Source organism: Nanorana parkeri, unplaced genomic scaffold (genome assembly GCF_000935625.1).
Source record: "Nanorana parkeri isolate BGI_ZX_2015 unplaced genomic scaffold, ASM93562v1 scaffold26, whole genome shotgun sequence".
In the NCBI taxonomy this organism is placed as follows: Eukaryota; Metazoa; Chordata; class Amphibia; order Anura; family Dicroglossidae; genus Nanorana; species Nanorana parkeri.
The window spans coordinates 1,942,215-1,963,898 of record NW_017306294.1 but is presented as its reverse complement, the minus strand read 5'-3'; the positions used below and the strand labels follow the sequence as shown (position 1 = coordinate 1,963,898).

Here is a 21,684-nt window from a genome sequence, read left to right as displayed (position 1 = left end):
TGCCGCTTTAAAAATGACTAAGTTTTATGTTTGCCTTTTATAAGGTGCTACCCTTGTTTCTTGGCAACAATATCCAACACAATACAGATAAATCTCTCTCCTACTCCCACTCCCTTTTTACTAACGCATTGTATGGTTTAAGTGTAGACAAGTTTCTCTTTTAATCAGTCAGTCGACATGTTTGGTGTGACCAGAAAGTGGCATAATGGCTGTTTGCCTCTTTGACCATAGAACTTTATATGTAATGGTGGACTTCTCAACCTGACCCCTGTGTTTCTGTTGGATGAGCATCCAAGGTGCATTTTAACTAGTAGTTCATGGGTGCTTTAGTATATGCTGGGAGCAGAAAATAGTGTGACACTAAGTATTTTGTTGCAGTCTTTAAATTCGTAGGTATCCCTTGTCCAACCGAGCAACCTTGGATGGATCCTCTTTGGAGACCTGAGGTACTTGAGGACCCATGATGGTTTCTTTTTCATTTTTTACTCCTCATAATAGCCTGCCGGAGAGGACTGAAAGGAGAACAATGGGGAGAGTGAAATATACTCATCCCAATAGTTAAAGCTGACGTGTGACACTAAGTGTCACACGTTGGCTCTATTGATCAAGAAATGAGCAATCACATACTGCTTATTGCTCAGTTCACAATCTTCAACCTGCAGTGGTGGTGGCTGTTAATCACCGCTCTCAGCAGGCTTTCCCCTCTGTCCCTCCAGCGCTGACTGGAGGGACAGAGAGGGTGGGAGGCGGGCACTGGAGAGGCAGAGCCAGCTGTCTATTAGGTAGTGGGGTGGATACTGACAATATTTTAGGGATCCCTCCCGGCTGCAGGGCTGTTAGCTTATAGCGGGCAATAGCCCGCCCTTGGCTTAAAGGGAACATTTCATTTATAAATGAAATTGTATTTGTTATTTCAAAAGATAACGACACCGTTTTTACACTTTTTTCTGTTAGTAGTGCAGCAAAATTATCTTTGCAGAAGATATCCAATTCCTGTTTTGATCCATGTTTGTACAATGTCTTAAATTGAACCTGTCAAAGCATTTAAAAATGTCTATGGCTACAGTACATATAGCAGGCACAGATATTTTGGGACTTGATGATTACTGGGACAGATGTCAAGGAACCAAGGTGTCTATGGCTACAGTACACAGGGACACTGGAATAAAATCTAAAACAAACATTGGCACATTTAACCCTGCAGTATTTTTACCTTGGATACTTTTAAAAGATGACAGGTTCACTTTAACATGGAACTCCAGGCAAACAACTAAATACACAGAATACATTTGTTTTCTGTTTTACTTGACAAAGGATTTGTAATTCTGTGCGGATAATACTGCAATTTACACACATTTCCATACTAGAGATAAAAGACTCACCCACAGTTCCTGATTAGGTAATTTATGTTCCTGGTTCAGTGTTGTGGTTTGCCTGACCCACTTCCAGTTGTCCATTGAGCAGGACACTTGCCCAGGAAATAATAATGATAAAATGGGAAGTTGCATATCTGTTTCAGCCATGTATTTTGCTGAGTTCCATTTTAAGGTTGCCACTATGCCAAGTTTCGGAATATTTCACTTCTGCTTTTTTTTTTAGCACACAGAACTAGAACATTTCTAATACAGATTTATGTAAAACAAAGACAACATAAAATATTGAATTGCCTTGGCTTTCAGTAACAAAGGTGGTGGTGTATGTAAAGCCAAAACAGCAATGGAAACATGATGGGGGTTTTAACATTTCCTCAATTAACCAATTGCTGCCTGGAGCAATTTCTTACATTTGCACACACATAATAAAATCTGACTTTTTGGCTAGAAAACAGACCCCCAAACAATTATATATTTTCTGAAAGCAGAGGCCCTGTAGAATAAAAGATGCTAGTTGCAATTTTTTATGTTGCAAGGTATTTGCGCAAATGTTTATCAAACAAGTATTTTTAGGATAGAATACAGTAAAATGAAATTTAGTGCACAGAAACAGAATATAATACCCAATTTTTTGGTAAAATATAGAAGATAGGGTCACACTGGGTAAATGGAACAAACATGTCTAGCCTTAAAATTGCATGCGTTGGTGAAACTGCAAAAAACTACAATAACCAAAATTTCCCATAGGCGACTCTTAAACGCTTTTACTGCTAATCAGTGTAGTGTGAGCAGTGATTGATGGGCCTAGAATTATTGCGATCACTCAGATGGTTGCGACGATATGTAACATGTATCACATAGGAGGCTAACAAGCCCCCTATGTAATGGCAAATATAATGTGACAGGCCCTCTTTTATGGAGACATCAGGGATCTTTCAGACCCCTAATGTCACCTAGGGACCCCATAGAAGCTGATGAAGCTGAGATCTGCTTCACCAGTTTCTTCTTCTGGCTCTAGGAGCCAGAGAATGTGTACAGTGACACCGGAAGTGATGTAATGCACATCACTTCCGGGTCCAGTGATCGGATGAGAGATCAGTGGCTCCTCCGATCCATCAGCCATGCCGGTCCTGGGCTCTCACAGGGGACAGCGGAGCCCGGGAAGCCACCGGCGGGGTGAGGGGGGGGGACATGGCGCTGCACCATATAAGTGTACAGACGCCGGATCACTTGTATTTAAACAGCAATCGCCGTCTGTTTAAAACGGTACCAAGAACCGAAGCCGTGTTCTTGGTATAACCACTTCTACCGGATGACGTACATTTACGTGAACCCGCTGGAAGTGGTTAAAAGAAGAAAAGAAAAAAAGTTCATGGTTCTGATATCTGAATTCAAAACCTACTTTTTAATTTTTTTTTATTGCCCTGTTAACGAACCCTCCTTCACTCCCTGACTTGGATATACAACAGGAAGTAAGAGAAAATCCCTTCTTAGAAAGTTGTCATTGTGACAGGTGTCCTTATTGGGAGAGTTCCTCTCACCGCCTCTAGTGACTACTGTAAAATTGTGGGTTTCCCGTTCATTGTTCCAGTGACAGTGATAGAATACGGAAGGGTTAAATACACTAACAAAGTCTTTAAAAAAATGTATTTTGGGACACGTTAAAGCAATGGTTGTCAATGTTGCAGTTGTAGGGGTCCTCAACTACAGCCTCTGCCATCACGAAAGGGCAACATATAATGTTCAGTATAATATACTATAGAAGACTGTCAAAGGCTGTGGACATGCTGCAGGTGTGATTGAAAACTGTGAGAGACTTGAGGACAAGTTGTATGAGGCTATTATAGACTACTGCTATTACCCCTTTACAAATGAATGCCCCCTCATACTGACTGCTGAGGGCTGTACAACAAGTACCAAATGGCTGCCTGCAGGTTGGGCTCTGGGGCTTTAAAAATATAACTGCACCTTACACGTATTGTAATCCAGCCCCCCTGCCAATCTTGTGCTCACCTGTCCTTGCTCCAGGAAACCTTTTTATTAATCCTGTCTGTGGGGCTACCCCGCACTGCAAGGATTAAGCTCTCGTTTTTGTCTAGGTTCAAAAATAAAGTTATACTCACTCAAAATTCAGAGCCTGCTGTCGCAGTGCTCCCTCCAGCCCGTCTCCTTCTACACTTTAGCATTGTAATCGTCTTTAGCGTTTTTATGTCTATTAATTGTGTATAGACGATGATGATTTAAGAGACCTTAGAATGCTGCAGGGGAGGCGAGGAGAAGCTGGAAGGACCAGTGTAAGAAGAAGCTGGCCAGGAGCTTCGGGTGAGTATAATTTTTTTTTTTTTTTCCTAGACACACTGGACTGCAAAGGTTAATAAAAAGAATTCCTGGAGTTCTTCTTTAAAGCAGACCTTAACACTCAAAAAATCTGTTTCTACCACTGCATCCCTCTATGTATAATGTTAAATAATAACATAGACCTGTCAGGTGTAAAATGCTGTGATTTTGAATTACTTACACTTGCAGAGCATTCACTTCCTGTTTTGAAAGGGCAAAAGGACTTCAGTTTGCCAAAGCAATGCACACAGAGATTGCCTTGTCATCATCGGAGCATTGCTGGGAAATCTCATCCGTAGTCTCGCGAGATCTCATGGAAAGGCATTTTCTGCCCTGGAGATAATGTGCATGGTCACATGTCTAGTCACATGTGCCAGCGTTCAAAGAAGTAAATGGAGAGCTAGTAATCTGCCCTTAGTAAACATGGCCACTGCCAGAAGACGGGAAGAAAAGAGAAACAAGGTATGCAAAGTATACAAAGCCGGCAATTATCTAGATGTGTGTGTTTGTTTGTAGATTGTCATTACTAAACATTTCTAAGGGTGTGCTTGTTATTGTAAGTATATGAGTAAAGGTCTGCTTTAAGCTGGCCATACACACTTTGAGAAAAAAGGCCCATATTTCTTCATTCACACTAAACAGCATGGATGGGGGAATATTCCATGCTGGGCCATTGTATCCTGACAGTCTGCACCCACAGCAGTCCAAATACATGAACAATGATGGCAGTTACTATTTGTCCCATTTGTCTCCCTGCTTGTGCTGGCTGCAGTGGTCTGTGTCCGTTTAACAAACTGCTGTAGAACACACCACAACGGAAAAGGAGCGGACACTTTTAATAATAGCCAGCCTGCTATTGGATATTATAAATTACAATAGCCAATAGCGAACTGGCTATTGCACCCGCCCACTGCCTGCTGTCAATAAGCAGAGGAGGATGATATTTTTGACTAATACCATTTTCCACGGAATATTTGGTGTGCTCGTTCACTAAAACATTGAATTGTAGCTTCCCACGCTGAATTGATTTCCTCCATCGGGGTTTAAGGACTTTTCTCCAGGTGTGCCCACAGTTAAAATGGCTGCTGGTGCTCTGTCCCCCCTTCTCCATCACACTTGACGCTCTGCGTCCACATTCACTTCTGCTGCGAGTGTTAAGTTAGCAGTGCTGAGGGCTGGCTTGCAGCACAGCGTTCAGCGGCAGTTTGCTAACTTGGCACTCGCAGCAGCTGAGCATCTGAACACGCCTCAGCTTTAGGTAGATTTGTACAGGAGTGTGTGTGCGTTACATAACATCCATGCAGTGTAGTCCTAAAATTTGTAATGCTTTACTCGTGTGTGTGTGTGTGTGTGTGTGTGATTATTTATATATATATATAACACACCTGAAGTTTATGGCACGCTATGCACATGTTAAAGCGGATGTATCTTTTTCTGTATGTGCTCAGATAAAGCGGTGTTCCTTTTTTCTGTGGTTGCTTTTAGAGAAGAGAAACTCTCAGCTTTGTGAGAGTTGTGTATGTTCAGACTAAAGGCTGTGTGTGTAACTTGAGCCATAGAATGTAGGTGTAACAGCTGTCAGACAAATGACATGGTATTCCATGGGAAGACGCCCAGAAGGCAGCTGGATCTGCTCCTCCTCCCTTTAAGTACAAAGCAGTCACCAGACTTTCCAGCGCTCATTACAGTTGCAGCCAGGGAAGTATGCAGTATGGGAAGGAGCTGTGAGTGTTTCTTAGCACATCGGAGACTAGTTTATGAACAAGTAGCTGTTCCACGCGGAGTAGAGCCTCTAAAGTGGATTGGCTGCGACTCCTGTGAGGGAAATATTATAAAGTATGGTGGCTCATGATGAAATTGGAGGTCTGTTGCCTATCAAAAGGACTATTCAGGTCATAACAGTTCAGAATCCAGCTTGCAAGGAGTTCGAGGTATGGATCTATTTTCAATGACGTTTTCTGTATGAACCTTCTGTTTATATTTGTAAAAAAGAGGCTTCCTTCCAGTTGCTGTGATCTGATATGAATACTTTTCTGAAGACATTTCTTGTATCCCTGGCAGTTTTAGAAGCCAGGTACAAGCATTTGGGTTTGAGCTGCAGCGTTAGAACTGTACATTTCCGTCTTGTAGACTGCTCTGCAAGTGCTTGAATGTGTTGTCAGATGTTACAGTACAAAATGTTTTCTTGGCTTTAAATCCTGATTTCAAGGCATTGGCTGTCTTCTTTATGTAGACTTTGAAGCAATGTGCTTTCCGCTCTTGTAATGTTGTGTGGTGTTAAATCGGGAATATTTTTTTTTCTTTTCTCCCCCCCCAAGCCATTTTTTGTCATCCTGTTAAACAGATTGTCTTATCTAAAGTATCCGTTTGTGTTTTCTGCTCATTTCTTGTCTATATCATCGTTTGAAGTGGTTTTTTTTTTGGTTTTCCCTCAATGCTTCCTTTCACGAGGGAACAAAGTGTGAGATTGTGTTGAAGAATGTGTAGGACTACAAACTCTGGCTAATGAGCGTTTTTATAGGATTTGTACATTTGTCTTTTTCTTTTGCAATCTTCTCAGGTTTTTTTTAGTAAGCGTTCACTGGATGTTGATTTTTATTTATTTTTGGAGTCATTTTGCACTTGTCGATGAGCCTGTTTGTTAAACCATTCAAGTTTACAGGGTAATTGCACACAAACTGCAGTTCTTCCAATAAGAGAATTGTACGTTATTCAAGGTGGTGAGGTCTCATTTGCACCTGATTTTTATTTTATTTTTGGAAGACCTTCTATAGAAAACATAGGCTTTACCTTCCGTTACATTTTCTTGTGCGGTGTATCCTGTTTGCGTAGTTTGTTAGAGTTTAGTAAGCCTTTTTTTTTTTTTTAATGGCTTCAAGACTGCAGAATGAAATGCTCATTTAAATGTGGGCCATGAAGGACAGGATAAGTGGCGGTTGAGAAGGGAGTAACTGTGGCAGTAATACATCAGGTCATATTTATTTTCCTATTGTTTGTTTAGTTATGGTGCCTGCTGAAGTACATTGAGATTCAGGCAAAACCAGTTTTATAGGTTGCTGCTGGTTTCTAAACCTTCCCGTGGTTTAGGCTGAATTTTCGTTATTTAAAACAAGTGGCTCCTTGTCTTCCATGAGCCAAATGTAAAAAATGTGCCCTTACGACTTGTGTTGGTTCTCCTGTAACATGAAGCTGACATATGTGCCATAAAGACATTAACACCTGTCTTTCACTGGACATAGAAAGCCATTGTATATTTTTTGACTTCTCTTTTACAGGTTAGGTCAGCAGGGAAGTCCTTCATTACCTTTGCTCTACATATAATAATCTGAATGATTCAACTCAAATCTAAACACTTGCCACTGTTTGTACAATGATGCAAGAATAAACAGTGAGATTTGTAGTTTTCTTCATTGGTGTCATTTTTGCTTTTGTGGCCCTGCATGTTTTTTGCTGCATATGGTTTATTTTACCTAAAACTAGGCTATATGAATTGTGATAAATGTTGATTATTCACGGTGCAGATGACCAGCTCAAGCGAATGTTTACTGTATGGAAATTTGTTAGCAGCTGCGGTAAACTTAATACATTAGAGTAGATCTGTTTGTAACCCAACAATAGAACACCAAGCATAAGGCATAGTTGTGTTATGAAGTTTTCATGTCTATACTGGTATCCTTGGAATTTATTAACTGTAGGCAAAAGTGTTAAAATTGTACTGTAATGCCATTCATCCGTGGTGAATATTGCCGTCTCTAACTTGAGCATGCAGGCTAAAGCAGGTCATACTTCAGAGGGCATAAAAGAGCAGCAAATCTTGAAGAGAATTTCTAAAATATCGTTCTTGTAGAGTCTACAATGTAGACCAACCTTTTATATGTTGTTTTCTTGTCCTTTAGTTTTGGATAGTTTAATTCCTGGGCAATTATTTCTGCAAGCTCTTCACTTAGTAATGTTATAGATGTTTCTGCATGAAGAGACTGCCCTTTGAACAGTTACTTGGATTACTTTTGTTGTTCTGGTTAATACAGCTTGCGTGCAGACAAACTAAACTATGTTAGTCTGTATTGTCTACGTTCCAGTGTGTGCTCATATTAGTTTGTTTGAGAATGCCTCTCTTTGATTTGAATACATTCTTTTTAGCTGCAGGGCCTGGAAAAAAAAAACCAACCTATTCTGCTTCACCTTGATTAATGCAATGTGTATTTTGCTTTTGTAGGAGCCGAGCAATAAGAGAGTACGGCCTCTAGCACGGGTAACATCTTTAGCCAATTTAATATCTCCTGCGAGAAATGGCGCAGTTCGGCGCTTTGGCCAAACTATCCAAGTAAGTATGAAACAATAGATTTGTGTGTACATATAAATAATACCTAGGTAAAAAAAAAACAGTTGTACAGTGTTCTTATTTATGGTAAATCTTTTTATGAAACTACCTCGCTGTTTGAGTCATGGTGGTAGGTAGTTCCATATGGATACAAACATTTTGTTCCGGAGCTTATCTCTGTGGTTGCAACATGGTTTCTATATGTGAAATAATGTTATTATAAGTTAATGTTTTGAACAATGGCTTGCATCACAATCACTGATTGCTTTTTATATTTCTTTCTATCAGTCGTTCACCATGCGAGCTGACAACAAGTCTCCGAACAGTACAAGCAAGGCCTGTAGCAAGATGGCTGCCCCTACCCCTCCAAAAAGAAGAAATAGCGTCCTGTGGTCTGAGATGTTAGATGTCAATATGAAAGAAACGCTGAGCACCAAAGAAATTAAACGGCAAGAGGTATGTTTTAAGCCGGGCCTTGCATTTAAAGTTAATGACACAGTTAATCACAAAATATAATGCCATTTGATGGCGTAATGAAGCAATTGGAAATAGTTTTTCTGGTATTCTTAAGTGGATAATAGGGAAACGCCTAATGGTGTGAAATGAGATTTCTGTATGTGATAAAAGGGGAGAGAAGCACATGGAAAATAGATTTTAAAGAGATTGTTGATGTGGTGCTTAGCTTTGATAGATCCCTATCTGTTCATGGGGGATTATTGAATAAAAGCAAGTCTTCATAACAGTAATTCATTTTTCAGTTAGCTCTCACATCCTGAAATCATGGTAATAGTATCGCCCATGCTTTTGTTTGGTTTAAAGGCTATTTATGAAATGACCAGAGGAGAGCAAGACCTGATTGAAGACCTCAAGTTGGCAAGAAAGGCCTACCATGATCCAATGCTGAAACTTTCCATAATGTCTGAGGAGGAACTTGCACAGATTTTTGGAGACCTAGATGCTTACATACCTCTACATGAAGGTATGTAAAATCCTTATCCAGATGTATTTTATCCCTTTATCTCTTTTTGCATATGCCTGGTGTCTTCATCTTCTTTTTTTTTTTTTTCTTCAGAATTTCTTGCAAAACTTAGGGAAGCAACTAGAGCAGATGGGACCGTTGGACAAATCGGCCACATTCTTGTTAACTGGGTAAGTTTTAAAGCCATTTTAGTTGCCAATGTCCTTGTTTTCTTTCATCCATGAATTTTAGTGGAAAACAAGTTAAAATAATTGCTTTGTATAGTGTTTTTTTTTCTTCTTACTAATGTAAAATAAGGGTAATAACATCAATGTATTTTCTGTCAACAGTTACCGCGTTTAAATGCATACAAGAGGTATTGCAGTAACCAGCTGGCTGCCAAAGCTCTGCTAGACCAAAAGAAGTTGGACAGACGAGTCCAGGACTTTCTGCAGCGGTGTCTGGAATCTCCATTCAGTCGCAAGCTAGACCTCTGGAGCTTTCTTGATATTCCCAGAAGCCGCTTGGTGAAGTATCCCCTGCTACTGAGAGAGATTCTTCGACACACTCCTAACGAGCATCCTGACGGCAAGAGTTTGGAAGAAGCTGTAAGTTTACACCGAATATGCTTTCGTTAATCAATTAGGTTTAGAACTTAGTGCTAGCTTCTTTTTGACTCTAAGGCCCATGTCACAGAAGTGATTCTGCTGCTCTTGACACCTTGCCAGTGGCAAATTACTAATGTGTAGGTGCCACTCTTCCTAATGGAAATTGCCCCCTTCCCTCATTAGCAAAAACACTGCAGAATATGGATCTTTATTGAGGGAGTGACACCACAGGAGAAAGTGTGTGTGTGTGAATAAGATTTCTAGTATGACATGGGCTTTTGCTTTTATGAATGTAGCCTAATGCATTAGTGGAAATAGTGTATCTACATCAGCAGTAGTATTTTTTTGATGTTGCAAAATGTTATTTGTATGCATGTCCCTTAAACGTTCTGTATTATTTTGCAGCTGTGCTTAATCCAAGGGGTGCTTACAGACATTAACTTGAAAAAGGGAGAGTCTGAATGCCAGTATTACATTGACAAGCTGGAATATCTCGATGACAAACAAAGAGACCCCAAGATAGAATCAAGCAAATCACTTCTGTGTCATGGGGAGCTGAAGAATAAAAATGGCCATGTAAGTGATCTTGGTATAAACTGAATTCAGATAGTACAGATGGTTTGTCTTTTATACATTGTATGGTGACTTGATAAGCAATTATCACTTGATAAGTATGCATTTCCTGCTATTGTGACGTTTTACACTTGTAGTGATAGGGGATGTATTTTTGTCTAATAACACTATATATCTAGTCGAAAAGAAAGCAGGATATCACTTAATGAGGCTCTTAGAATACAATACTAAAGTTCAGAACAGCACAATTCCCAGTTATCTTGTTCACAGCAAAGTACATCTTTTATAGCATTATCAGTGTGCTGTAAAAGCAATTTTTTATATTCCTTTGATAATATAGCATATCAAACCGCACTTATTACATACAAGATTATTTCATCTGCAACACAAACCTCGGGAGAGAAACAGAGTGCAAAGTTAAATAGAATACAAAGGCTTAATGTATAGTTCCGATATGCCCCCATTGTCTGAAAGTCCAGAGATCCACATATTTTTTGTCTTCTTATTATGCCTGTTGGACTGTTTAACATGAAATTACTTAAGACAATGATCTGTATTTCTAGTTCTGGTAGGAACCTTTCTATTATACCTATGCACTGCATGTAGACCTATTAGCATAATTTTACTTATTTTGTTGGGTATAACAAAGTAGTCTTTATTTGTCCTCTCCACAGAAGCTGTATCTCTTCATGTTTCAAGATGTTCTGGTTCTAACCCGTCCAATTACACGTAACGAGCGTCAGTACTATCAGGTGTATAGACAACCAATCCCTGTTCAAGAGCTGGTGCTGGAGGATCTTCAAGATGGTGATGTGAGGATGGGTGGTTCCTTTAGAGGAGCATTCAGCAATTCAGACAAAGGTATGCTTAACATTTGGATGTCTGCTTGTTTCTGTTTTATTAAAAGTTTTTTTTTTTTTTTTAAACTATTTTTTATAAAACTAGCATAAGCACCTGACGCGATGTTTATATCGGCTTCATGTAAGAGCAGCACTCAGACTGGAAGAGGGAGGGAGGCAGCACTATGAGCCAATCGGGCTCTGTTACATGAACATGTGCTGGCAGGGTTAAAAAGCAAAGCCGATGCGTTATCAATGTTGTTATTTCTTCATTGTACAAAAAGCAGGCTGTGAGTGGGGAGGAACTCCTAACACCTGGCAGAGGTGTATGAATCATAAAAGCGACTGGATAGAATTACAAGTCATTTGACAAACAAGACAGTTCATATTTTTAAGCCATGAATTTAGCTTTTTGCTTTAGCTTTAAAATTAAATCCAGCCCCCAGGATATTGTGAAAAGTATTAACAATGAATATAGCTGCTGCCATAAGCAGAACATTCATCACTCTTGAGCTGCTGTAGACATCGGATGTTGACTGGCCATTGTGAAATGATCTGATGGCTATGGACATCCTCACACGTGCCCTTCTGTCACACAAATATTCTTATTATTGCACAAGATTATTTTATCTGTAACAGAAACCTTGAGGGGAGAGACATAGTGCAAAGCTAAATGGAATACAAAGGCTTAGTGTATAATTCGGATATGCCCACATTGTCTGAAAGCCCAGAGATCCAAATCTATTTAATCTTATTATCCCTTTTGGACTGTTTTAAAATACATCCCTGGCATCAATGTCATCTTGGAAAATGGGTATCCGATGGGAAAATCAAGCCTGGCTAGTAGATCTTTCTCAATTGATCTTTTGGCCGGGGCTATATTCAGAAATATGATGGCCATGTCATAGGTATAATGTGATTTTTTTTAAAGTGATGTTTTTTTTGCCATCACTGAAGGATGTATTCCCCTTTTGTTTTGTGGTGGGGCCAAGTATGGATTAAGGTCTCGTTCAGACCTAGGCGTATTGCATATGGGCGGCTGCCGCGCGGTTTTTTACCGCGATTCGCAGTAAAAAAGTTGCGCGTTTCCGAAGGCTACTTGGCTGTATCCCAATGGAAACGCGCAACAAAACGGCCCAAAGTAGTACCTGTACCTTTTCAGGCGTGGGCCGTTTTGTAGCGCCTTAGGGACGGGCGGGCATACGCCAAGGTGGGAACGAGACCATTGAATACAATGGGATTTATATTTTTGAGAGTTTTGTAGAGCGTTCGTCGAGCGTAGAACGAGCTACAAAGCGTTCAGGTGTGAACGAGGGCTTAATGCAGGCTTGACAAGCGTCCAATTGCAGAATCATCCAAACCTTAAACTACCTTACACCACTACCTAAAGTGGTTGCAATATTAGTAAGACACATTTTGAAGGTAAAATAATTATAATTATCGTTTGTCTAAGTTTCATATTTGTTTTATTTTTCAGCTAAAAACATCTTCCGAGTTCGGTTTCAAGAAGCCTGCTTAGGTCAGAGTCACACACTCCAAGCCAATGACATCTTTCACAAGCAGCAGTGGTTGAACTGTATCAGAACAGCCATTGCCCCATATCAGAACGCTTCACCAACTGAACTAAAAGAACTCCCTGACCTCAGTGAGGAATGTGAAGAAAATCATCCCCCAGCTCTGAACACAAACACCCAGCGAAGGTCATCTACCATATCAGGCTTAGTAGAAATGGACCTTGAAGAAATTGCAGACAGCTCTGTTGTGGGCTCACCAGAGGATCCAAAGCCTGGGAAACTCCAAAGAGCTTTGACAGGAAGTCGGAAGACACGAGACAAAACACAACAGAGCATTAAAAGAAAAGAAACTTTGGTATAGGTGGAAATGTGCTCTTTGGCTGGACTTGTTATTTATACATATGTATATTTGTATCTTTTAATGTGAGCATACTGGGATTTTTTCACTGATCTTACTGTATTTGTTACTTTCCCAGTTCCCTTTCAGTGGCAGCTACTGGCATGCATTTAACACTGTTAAAATCAGAGTCTTTTTTTTTTTTTGAGTGGGGTGGCAGTTTAAATCATGGAGATTGCTGCGTTGGTATGTCCTCTTCCTTTTTTTTTTTCCTGTGTCCATTTGGAAAAATGTCTCCTGTTTTGAAGTTCAAACGGTATTCTTTATAAAAAGAAACCTGCCATTTGTTAAGGACTGCATGCAATGTGGGAGACTCCAAGAGAAAAGCGATATCTAGGAATTATGGCTATATTTGGTGTTTTTGGATTTCCCTGGCAGCAAACCCGGAAATGCTGCAGTAACCTGAGCCAGTAGATTTTGTATTCTTACAGAATGTCCACGTATGCCCATTCTACAGCAATCCTACATGTTCATGAAAAAAACAGACTCTGGCCTTTAACAGGTTATTCATGTTACCTACTGGAATAATTTTTTTCTTTTGTTTACTGTACATTCCCTTTGTGTGTTTGACAAGTATTTAATTTTATAATGTAGTACAGAGGGGTTTTAATCAATTTTATTGTATTTTTGAAGATTTTAAAGACTGCATTTTTATTCCCCTAAATGCATTTTTTCAGTAAAACATTTTCAGGGCAGCTGAATACAGAAATATTGTCAGACTTTTTTTTTTTTGTATTTTAAGGGTTTTAGAAAGAGATGTAGCTAGTGCTAGTGAAGGAGTTATGTGCTGTAGACTCAATGCGATGAGTAATGAATTAATGTGTTATGGCAAGTAGACTTTAGGCCAGAGGGCCCAACAGGTGGCTTGTGAGAGCCATGTCATTCTTGGCTACTAGCGGTTCTTATGTTTACGCTCATTATTATTTGATTGTAGCTAACAGGCTACCACAGGTTGGGACCTCTGCTTTAGGAATTATGGGCCATGTATATGGCAGATGTGAGATATAGATGGTTCTTGTATGTTGTAGAAGGTCAGATGGTATGTTTTGAACAGACTAACAAAAATTGTTTAATATAGTTTAATGTGAAAGGTACAGATTGCCATATGTTAACATGATGGCTGGAAGAAACAAATTATACTGTAATAAAGGTTTTCCTTTTTAGTTACAATTAGTCAATCAGTGTTGTAAAGATTTTCACTGCCCATCTTATTTACTGTGCATATACTGTAAATACTATTTTGGTATCTTGAATATAATAATGCATTGTTGGGACCTAGGTGACTGTACATAAATGAAATGCATTTTTTTTGTAAATTTGCCTGTACAGGTATAAGTCTTCAAATACAATAAAAAGAAATCCCTCATCTGATTTTCAGGTGTGAAATATGTACGTCAGGTTCAAGTCCACCATAGTTACTGAAAAGCTGCTTAAAATAGAATTCCAGCCAAAAACTAGGAAAGGTCACAATGTCTGTTTCCTTGTAAGGGAGATGACTTGCCCCAGTGAAACCTGGGCAGAAAATTAGAGGACATCTTCCCAGCCTGGGCCCACGGCAATAGAATACTGACATTTTAACTCTTGCCTACTCTTATCAAAATGTGAAAAAAGATTTTGGCTGAAGTTCCAGCTTTCAGTACCAAGAAACAATGGGGGACATTTATCAAGGAAATTGGTGACACAGATGCAAATCATGCCTCTCACTTGGCAAAGTCTCTGCATCAGGTTTACAGTGTATTTGTGACCCACATGTCTGAATTTCTGGGCAGCCATTTGAAACCGATTTGTTAAGCTGGCCATACACTGTAATATTATCTTCGTGCGACCCGCAGGCTGGACGAAGAAAATTTTACGGATTCCTCCATCATTGCTTAAGAGTGTTGATCAAGGAATCTCCCGCTGTTTGCTTTGTATTCTGATGGCGACTGCTGTCAGGATATCCGAACACAGCCGGCAGCTCGCTGGCAGACTGGCTCCTTCGATCAGCTGATCGAGGGATGCCACATGAAAGGGTGCCGACAGCGGCACCCACTGTCCGAATTTCAGCTGGTTCATCAAGAACCTTCTGAAATGCGTATAGCGTATGGCCAGCTTTACTGGGATGAGAGATTGTCACTCTAAACAGACGCACAATTAAAAAGTAATGTCATGTTTCACCCTTTACAATGTCAGTAAAGGGTCATGTTTCATTGGGTCACAGTGTGACTTAGAGCAGACAGAGGAGGTATTTATGACTTAAGCGTAATAAATGTGTCACACAATCGCTTTCACTGCTCCTGTTTGGTCTTCCTGTGTGATTTGAATTGATAAATGTCCCTCAATGGGTTTTTCTTTCATGTATAAATATCAGCACCAGTGGCCATTCTGTGCTCTGTAAAGTAAAACTATGGACAAAACTGACATAGATGATGCAGTCTGTCTAAAATGAACACGGCAGTTTTTGTTTTCTGTAAAAACATTTTATTACCTGTTGATCCTTCCAGTCTGTGTTTTTTTCCACTTCCTGTAACACACCAAACTGTCCAGCAAAAGTGGCAGTTACAGTTTGGAAAAGCATTTAACACAGGAGGGCTTACAACTGTCATCTTTAATTATATATCGTTTGAACACAAACTGCTGTGTACGTGCTGTTGGCAAGCTGCATCCTATATTTAGTTTGTTTTATTTCGTCTATAGTTGTACTTTTAAGTTTGATTCTTCTGCTTTTAAACCGATCTCCATCAGGAGAATGCAGACACTATACATATCCCTATTATAGGAGTCACTTGTTTGATCATATGGTGGTGATATATGAGTGACTGACTAAGGCAGGGGTGGGCAAACACTGGCCCTTCGGCTGTTATGGAACTACAAGTCCCATGAGGCATTGCAAGACTGACCGTTACAGGCTTGACTCCCAAAGGCATGTTGGGATTTGAAGTTAAAGCACAGCTGGAGTTGGCCACCTATTGGATGCAGGCACTGTTCAGGTGTTTTGAGAGCCAGCGGGGCCGACTAGCAAGATACTGAAGCTTGGCCCAGTGGGCGATTTCTCTATCTACACAGTTTAGCATAGTTGGAGGAATCTGTTGTACTTTTTACATCTGACCATAGAAAATCTGCAGATCATTGAAAGGTGTATGGCCAGCTTTAGACTATGTTTACATACACTTTGGCAGGCAGTCCTGTTGGGAATTTTTCTGTGGCAAATCACTCATGACCCATTCACCCTTTACAGCTATGGTGCATTGCATTGATGCATGTTACGTAGACTGTTAATTTGAAAGCAGCCCACTTAAATTATTGGGTTGCCAACACATCAGAATGGACAAAAAAACTAAACAAACGTGCACATTTTTTTCTTAAGCAGTAGACCACAGTAGTATGTTTGGTGCAATGCCTTGGAGGTATGTTCCCTTAGTGCATTTCAGTGCCATAATAAAAACATTGCAGTAACACACTTTAATGCACCTAAATGGATATAGTGTATATAGGCCCTTGCCCACTGAAAACTACCCATGTAGCCTAAATCTTGCATAAGTGCAGTTTTAACTAAACCCATTTGTGACCCTTCTGTGCACACCTGGCCAAATAGTTGTAAATACTAACCTTAGATGTAGATGACAGGTGGTCTCACCCCAAACTGGGGAGACTTTACAGCCAGAGGCCTTGGATTATGCTGTCCCTGGCTATTGAGATGTTTTGGAAATGACCTATTATATTTTCTAGATGGTAGGTGAGTATACAACGTTGCACAGGACAGCCTCTGCTTGCAGCCATTAATCACTGCCCAGTCTTGGTGGGGAAGAGGGAGGCTAGGGGGTTTAACTAAATCTGTACCTATTTTTCAAAGTTGGCGTGAAAGACATTACGCCAACTAATTATTGTGCCCTTTAGGAAAAGAGTAAGCTGCATTTCATGTTGACTGAAATGTGTAACCAAAAAAGGTCATGGCCAACCATATTGGCACCCCTGCATTTGTCAGACAATGCACCACTTTGTGCAGAAAATTGTTGCAATTACAAATGTTTAGGCATTCTCATGTTTATTTGTTTTGTTTGTATTGATATGACACAAAAAAAAGTGGAGAAAAAAGCCAAATCTGACACATTCTATGCAAAACTCCAAAAATGGACTGGACAAAATTATTGGCACCCTCAATTAATATTTGGTAGCACAGCCCTTGGAAAGAATAACTGAAATCAATGGCTTCCTGTAACCATCAATGAGTTTTTTACACCTCTCTACAGGAATTTTGGACCACTCTTCTTTCACCAACTGCTCCAGGTCTCTAAGATTGGAAGGGTTCCTTTTCCCAACTCCTGTTTTGAGATCTCTCCACGGGTGCTCTGAGATTCAGATCTGGACTCATTGCCGGCCAGTCGAGTACTTTCCAGGACTTTGTCTGAAACCATTTCTGGGTGCTTTTTGACGTGTGCTTTGGGTCATTGTCCTGCTGTAAGACCCATGACCTCTGACGGAGACCCAACTTTCTGACACTAGGCTCCACATTGCACCCCAGAATTCTTTGGTAGTCTTCAAATTTCATAATGCCATGCACACAATCAAGACATCCAGTGCCTGAAGCAGCAAAGCAACCCCAAAACATCAGTAAACCTCCACCATGTTTGTAGGGACTGTATTTTTTTTTCTTTTTCTGAAATGATGGGCTTTACCCAAAAGCTGTAATTTTGTTTCATCTGTCCAGAGCACATTCTCCCAAAAGGATTTTGGCTTCCTCAGGTAAGTTTTGGCAAACTCCAATCTGGCTTTTTTATGTTTCTGTCAGTAGTGGGGTCCTTCTGGGTCTCCCACCATAGTGTCCCTTTTCATTCAGATGGCGACGTATAGTGCGAGCTGACACAGTTGTACTCTGTGCCTGAAGGTCAGCTTGAACTTGTCTGGAAGTTGATGGAGGGTCTTTATCCACCATTCGAACAATCCTTTGTTGCAATCTTTGATCAATTGTTCTCTTTAGTTTGTAATTACATTTGTAATTGCAACAATTTTCTGCACAAAGTGGTGCTTTATCTGACAGAAATACAGGGGGTGCCAATATTTTGACTGCATGTTCATCTAGTGTGAAGGACATATAGGGGTCTATTTATAAATATTTTCACCCAGGATTCACACATCTTTGCAATTGAATCCATTTAGAAAAATGCGTGAATCTTGTATGAAAACATTTAATAGATCCCTTGATATTAAATGCCTTGTTATTCAAGTTTTCATAAGCAGGGCCCGCCGAACCCTCTTGTAACACAATTGTATTGTGACTATACTGTCTCCCTTTATATTGTAAAGTGCTGTGCAAACTGTTGGCACTATATAAATCCTGTGTAATAATAATTGGTGTATAACACAAGTTATGAACTTGTGTATTTTGTGTTGTATAGTTAAGGAGGTAGTTTTCTTAGTAATTAAATTTAATATTGTAATCAGACTTTCCTTAGAGCAAAACTATTCTAAAGCTGGCCCCACATAGAAAGCCTCTTGTTTGAAAATTCATTGATTGATGGTATACATATTGAGAAGAAGTCTTTGTTCATAGGTTTCCAACACGGAGCTCTTATATACTTAACATCAATTTCACGTGAAGCAAGACTAAGGGCATGCACCCTTTTTTCTTAGAACACTTTAGCCTTCTCTGGATACCAACAATGAATTAGTCATGAAAACATTAGTCTGTACACTCTAATAATTATTGTTTTGGCAGGTGATACCTCAAGCAGATTAGAGGGATAACTCTGAGGCCTCCTCTACAGTGCTATCACACATACACATATTACATGGGCTGGCTGTTTCTGCCTGCCCTTGGAGCTTGTTTTTAGAGGTGGGAGTGTGAAGACATGTGAGAGATCGCAAGGGGCTCCACATTTGCAACACCAGGTAGGGCAGGGGTGTCACTCAATTTAATTGCAGGCTGCATCAGCATTATAGTTGCCCTCAAAGGGCTGGTTGTATCTGAGGGACTATATAAACGTATCTACTCTTTAAATAGTTGCCTCTGCATTCGATTATTACTGGTTTTAATAATAACTAGTTCTGAAAGTAGAAGTCTAGGAAAAATAATGACAATTAGTGTTATAGTGCGGACGCTCAGGTTCTATGGTGGGCTGTGCAGACTCTCAGGTGGGCTATGCTGGGCTGTGAAGCCCGGCACCTGTTTACAACACCGGCTATGGTTTAAGAAATTAGCAGGAGAGGTGCGAGTGCAACACAAAATGGCCTGGCTGGCCGGATTCGGCCCATGGGCCTTGTGTTTGACACGTGATGCAGGCTTTTAAGATGGGACAACCCTTTAGCAGGCGCCTTTACAGTAGTAATAGAGAAACAATGTAATCGAAAGCACACATATCCGCTTTCCCATTGGGGGAAATATGTAGGCCTTGGGTCTGTTGTTCAGGTAAATGGAACGTACCTGCAGTTCGTGGTGATATTTACTCACTGCATTGTACCCCTCCTGTTACGTAGCAAAAAGAGACAAAATAATTGTTTAGCAACCTTTACTATGTTTTGGACATAGTTTACCATAGTTTTGAACTGTAATTCTGCAATTTCTAATTGCATTTCATGCAGTAAAAGTTTTTAAAACAAGAAGTGTCTCAGTGATATGTTCGGCGAAGACTAACAGCATGTAGAGCTAAGCTTGTCTGGGTAATACACTATCAGCAGACTGGTGTTGTGGGAATGCTGCTGTTTGGATAAATGCTGGACGGGTCCTGTGTTAGGGTTGCCACCTGTCCAGGATTCACCCGGACAGTTTGGGTTTTGAATGCTGTGTCCGGGTTTCATGGCAGCAGAAACCCGGACACAAGATGTCAGGCAGGCAGGGGCAACCAAAATAAAGATAGGGGCTACTGGCCCCCTACTAAAAATGGTCTCAACTGTGATATTTACATATGAATGGGCGGCGCTATTTACATATGTATAAGCCATGACTCATCCTCCCAAAAAAATGTCTGCGCGTCGCTAGAGTGTTCGGGTTTCGCTTAAAGAAAAGGTGGCAACCCTATCCTGTGTTCTCTTGGAGATGCATCAGCACGGCCAAGTCATCTAGGCCCCTGTTCTGGTGGGACAGGATGCCTGATGGTCTAAACCTGTAACCACCTTTAAAGGAGTGGCCTCTCAAAAGAACTGCTGATTCCAGACTAGGCCTAAAGCCAAGTGAACTATGGAACCTGAGATCATGTGGAATCAGTGGATGGCATGGAGGGTCTCAGACCTGCTATCTTAAAACTTTCTTTGAGGGTCCCTGGCACAGGAACTGGGTTAACAACTACTGCCAGGAGGCACCACTATAAGCTGGAGCAGCCAGTCGCTAGGTCTGAGCAATGTAATGTTGGGGCACAGGAGGATCCTTAGCCCTGTGTGAGCTCTGATACACACAAACACTGAACTTCCAAAGGGCTTTTTACTCATGGCTCTGCCATGCTAAAAAATAGGCAGGGGAATGCATTTGCTGTATAAAATGGCTAACTATTCATGAGTTAATTGTCAACCTAACTGGCATATGTCATGTTATTTCAATAATCTGTTCTTTTTTTTCAGTTTTTGCCTGATACTTGCTTGACAAATTCTTGTATCACTTGGGTACTCCCAGATGGACAGCATCAAAGTTGGGAATAATGGCAGGATAGAGTTAGAGGTGTAACCTAGTGTATAAATATTCTAACTAAATTTTTTTGATAGACTGACAATGTATCAGACCTTTCTCATATGATTTTACCCTTTTGGTAAACTGCATGAACTTCTTATATAATAAAACATTGTTAGTTACAACATTCTTTTACTTCCTAAAGCTTGTATACATGCTCCATAATTGGTCATTTCATTTTTAACTTGCCATTGCCTTTTATAATTTACACTGTTATAAGGGATTGTATGTGACAAATGTATTTTCTTTCTAGAACGCACATAAAGTATGTAATGCCAGGTATTGTGATATCCTGTGATATTAAAATAATGTTGCAATAAATCTTTTACATATTCTGAAGCAACCCTGCTGAATTATTAGTGTTTCTTTTTGGCTTGTGTATGTAAAATACAGTTTGAATTAACAACAAAACCAAGAGCAATTCCAGAGGACAGTGTTAACATAAGTCTGCATTATTGCATTCAGTGTTATCTGAAAGATCTTGGCATTCCACTGGAACACTGGCTACAAGTAAACAATAGAATCAGATTCCCCTAGGCATTCTCTAATTATAGTAATTACAATACTCCTGAAGGGATGTGGCATTCCAGAGCAGAGAAATCCCATTACTCAAGAAGCTGAAGGTACCCATGGACATGGGATTGCTGTTGCCCAATACAAGCAGTTTTGGCAAAAACTGAGAAGATGGTCATGTATAGATGCTAACCCACTGCAAGGCATCCTTGGCTGACATTTCTTTGGAGGAAATAATGATTGAGTCTCGGATGTTTCCAGCTTTCGTTTTCCACGAGAAGAGCCAGTGCTGGAGGTGTTGTAGGTGCATGAATGTGCTTCCCCCTGCCACTTGTGTCAGTATTAGTGGTTGAAATGTCCCATCACATCTAAAGACCCTATGTGCATGCCCCAGTTTGAGACAGGTAAATAATAGATCTCTCTAGTACCAATATGAATAGATTGCATTATCATTATCTAGATTGCATGATCTACTAAAGAAATAGCATCTGTACAATGTGCCAAATGAATGTTAGTAAACCTGTGTTCACTTTACATACCCAACCATGTATGAGGAAAATGTAAAAACAATGGGATTTACTAGAACATGATTGGATTATTAAAGTAATTACAGCT

General features: G+C 40.1%; 1 protein-coding gene across 2 annotated transcripts in view; it reads left to right on the top strand.

Moving 5' to 3' along the window:
* NET1 (neuroepithelial cell transforming 1) overlaps window positions 1-12,930 on the top strand; it is a 28,353-nt gene extending 15,423 nt beyond the window's left edge. Inside the window, exons 1-9 of one of the 2 annotated variants that reach the window (XM_018566052.1) lie at window positions 5,382-5,641; window positions 7,927-8,034; window positions 8,320-8,487; window positions 8,851-9,010; window positions 9,104-9,180; window positions 9,340-9,597; window positions 10,003-10,173; window positions 10,845-11,031; window positions 12,487-12,930. In XM_018566052.1, the coding sequence (XP_018421554.1) occupies window positions 5,549-5,641; window positions 7,927-8,034; window positions 8,320-8,487; window positions 8,851-9,010; window positions 9,104-9,180; window positions 9,340-9,597; window positions 10,003-10,173; window positions 10,845-11,031; window positions 12,487-12,884 (1,620 nt within the window). In that variant the 5' untranslated portion in view covers window positions 5,382-5,548 and the 3' untranslated portion in view covers window positions 12,885-12,930. Of the gene's footprint in view, window positions 1-5,381; window positions 5,642-7,926; window positions 8,035-8,319; window positions 8,488-8,850; window positions 9,011-9,103; window positions 9,181-9,339; window positions 9,598-10,002; window positions 10,174-10,844; window positions 11,032-12,486 lie in introns of those variants that run through there. The other variant, XM_018566044.1, reaches the window with a different exon arrangement.
* The last annotated feature ends 8,754 nt before the right edge of the window (window positions 12,931-21,684 follow it).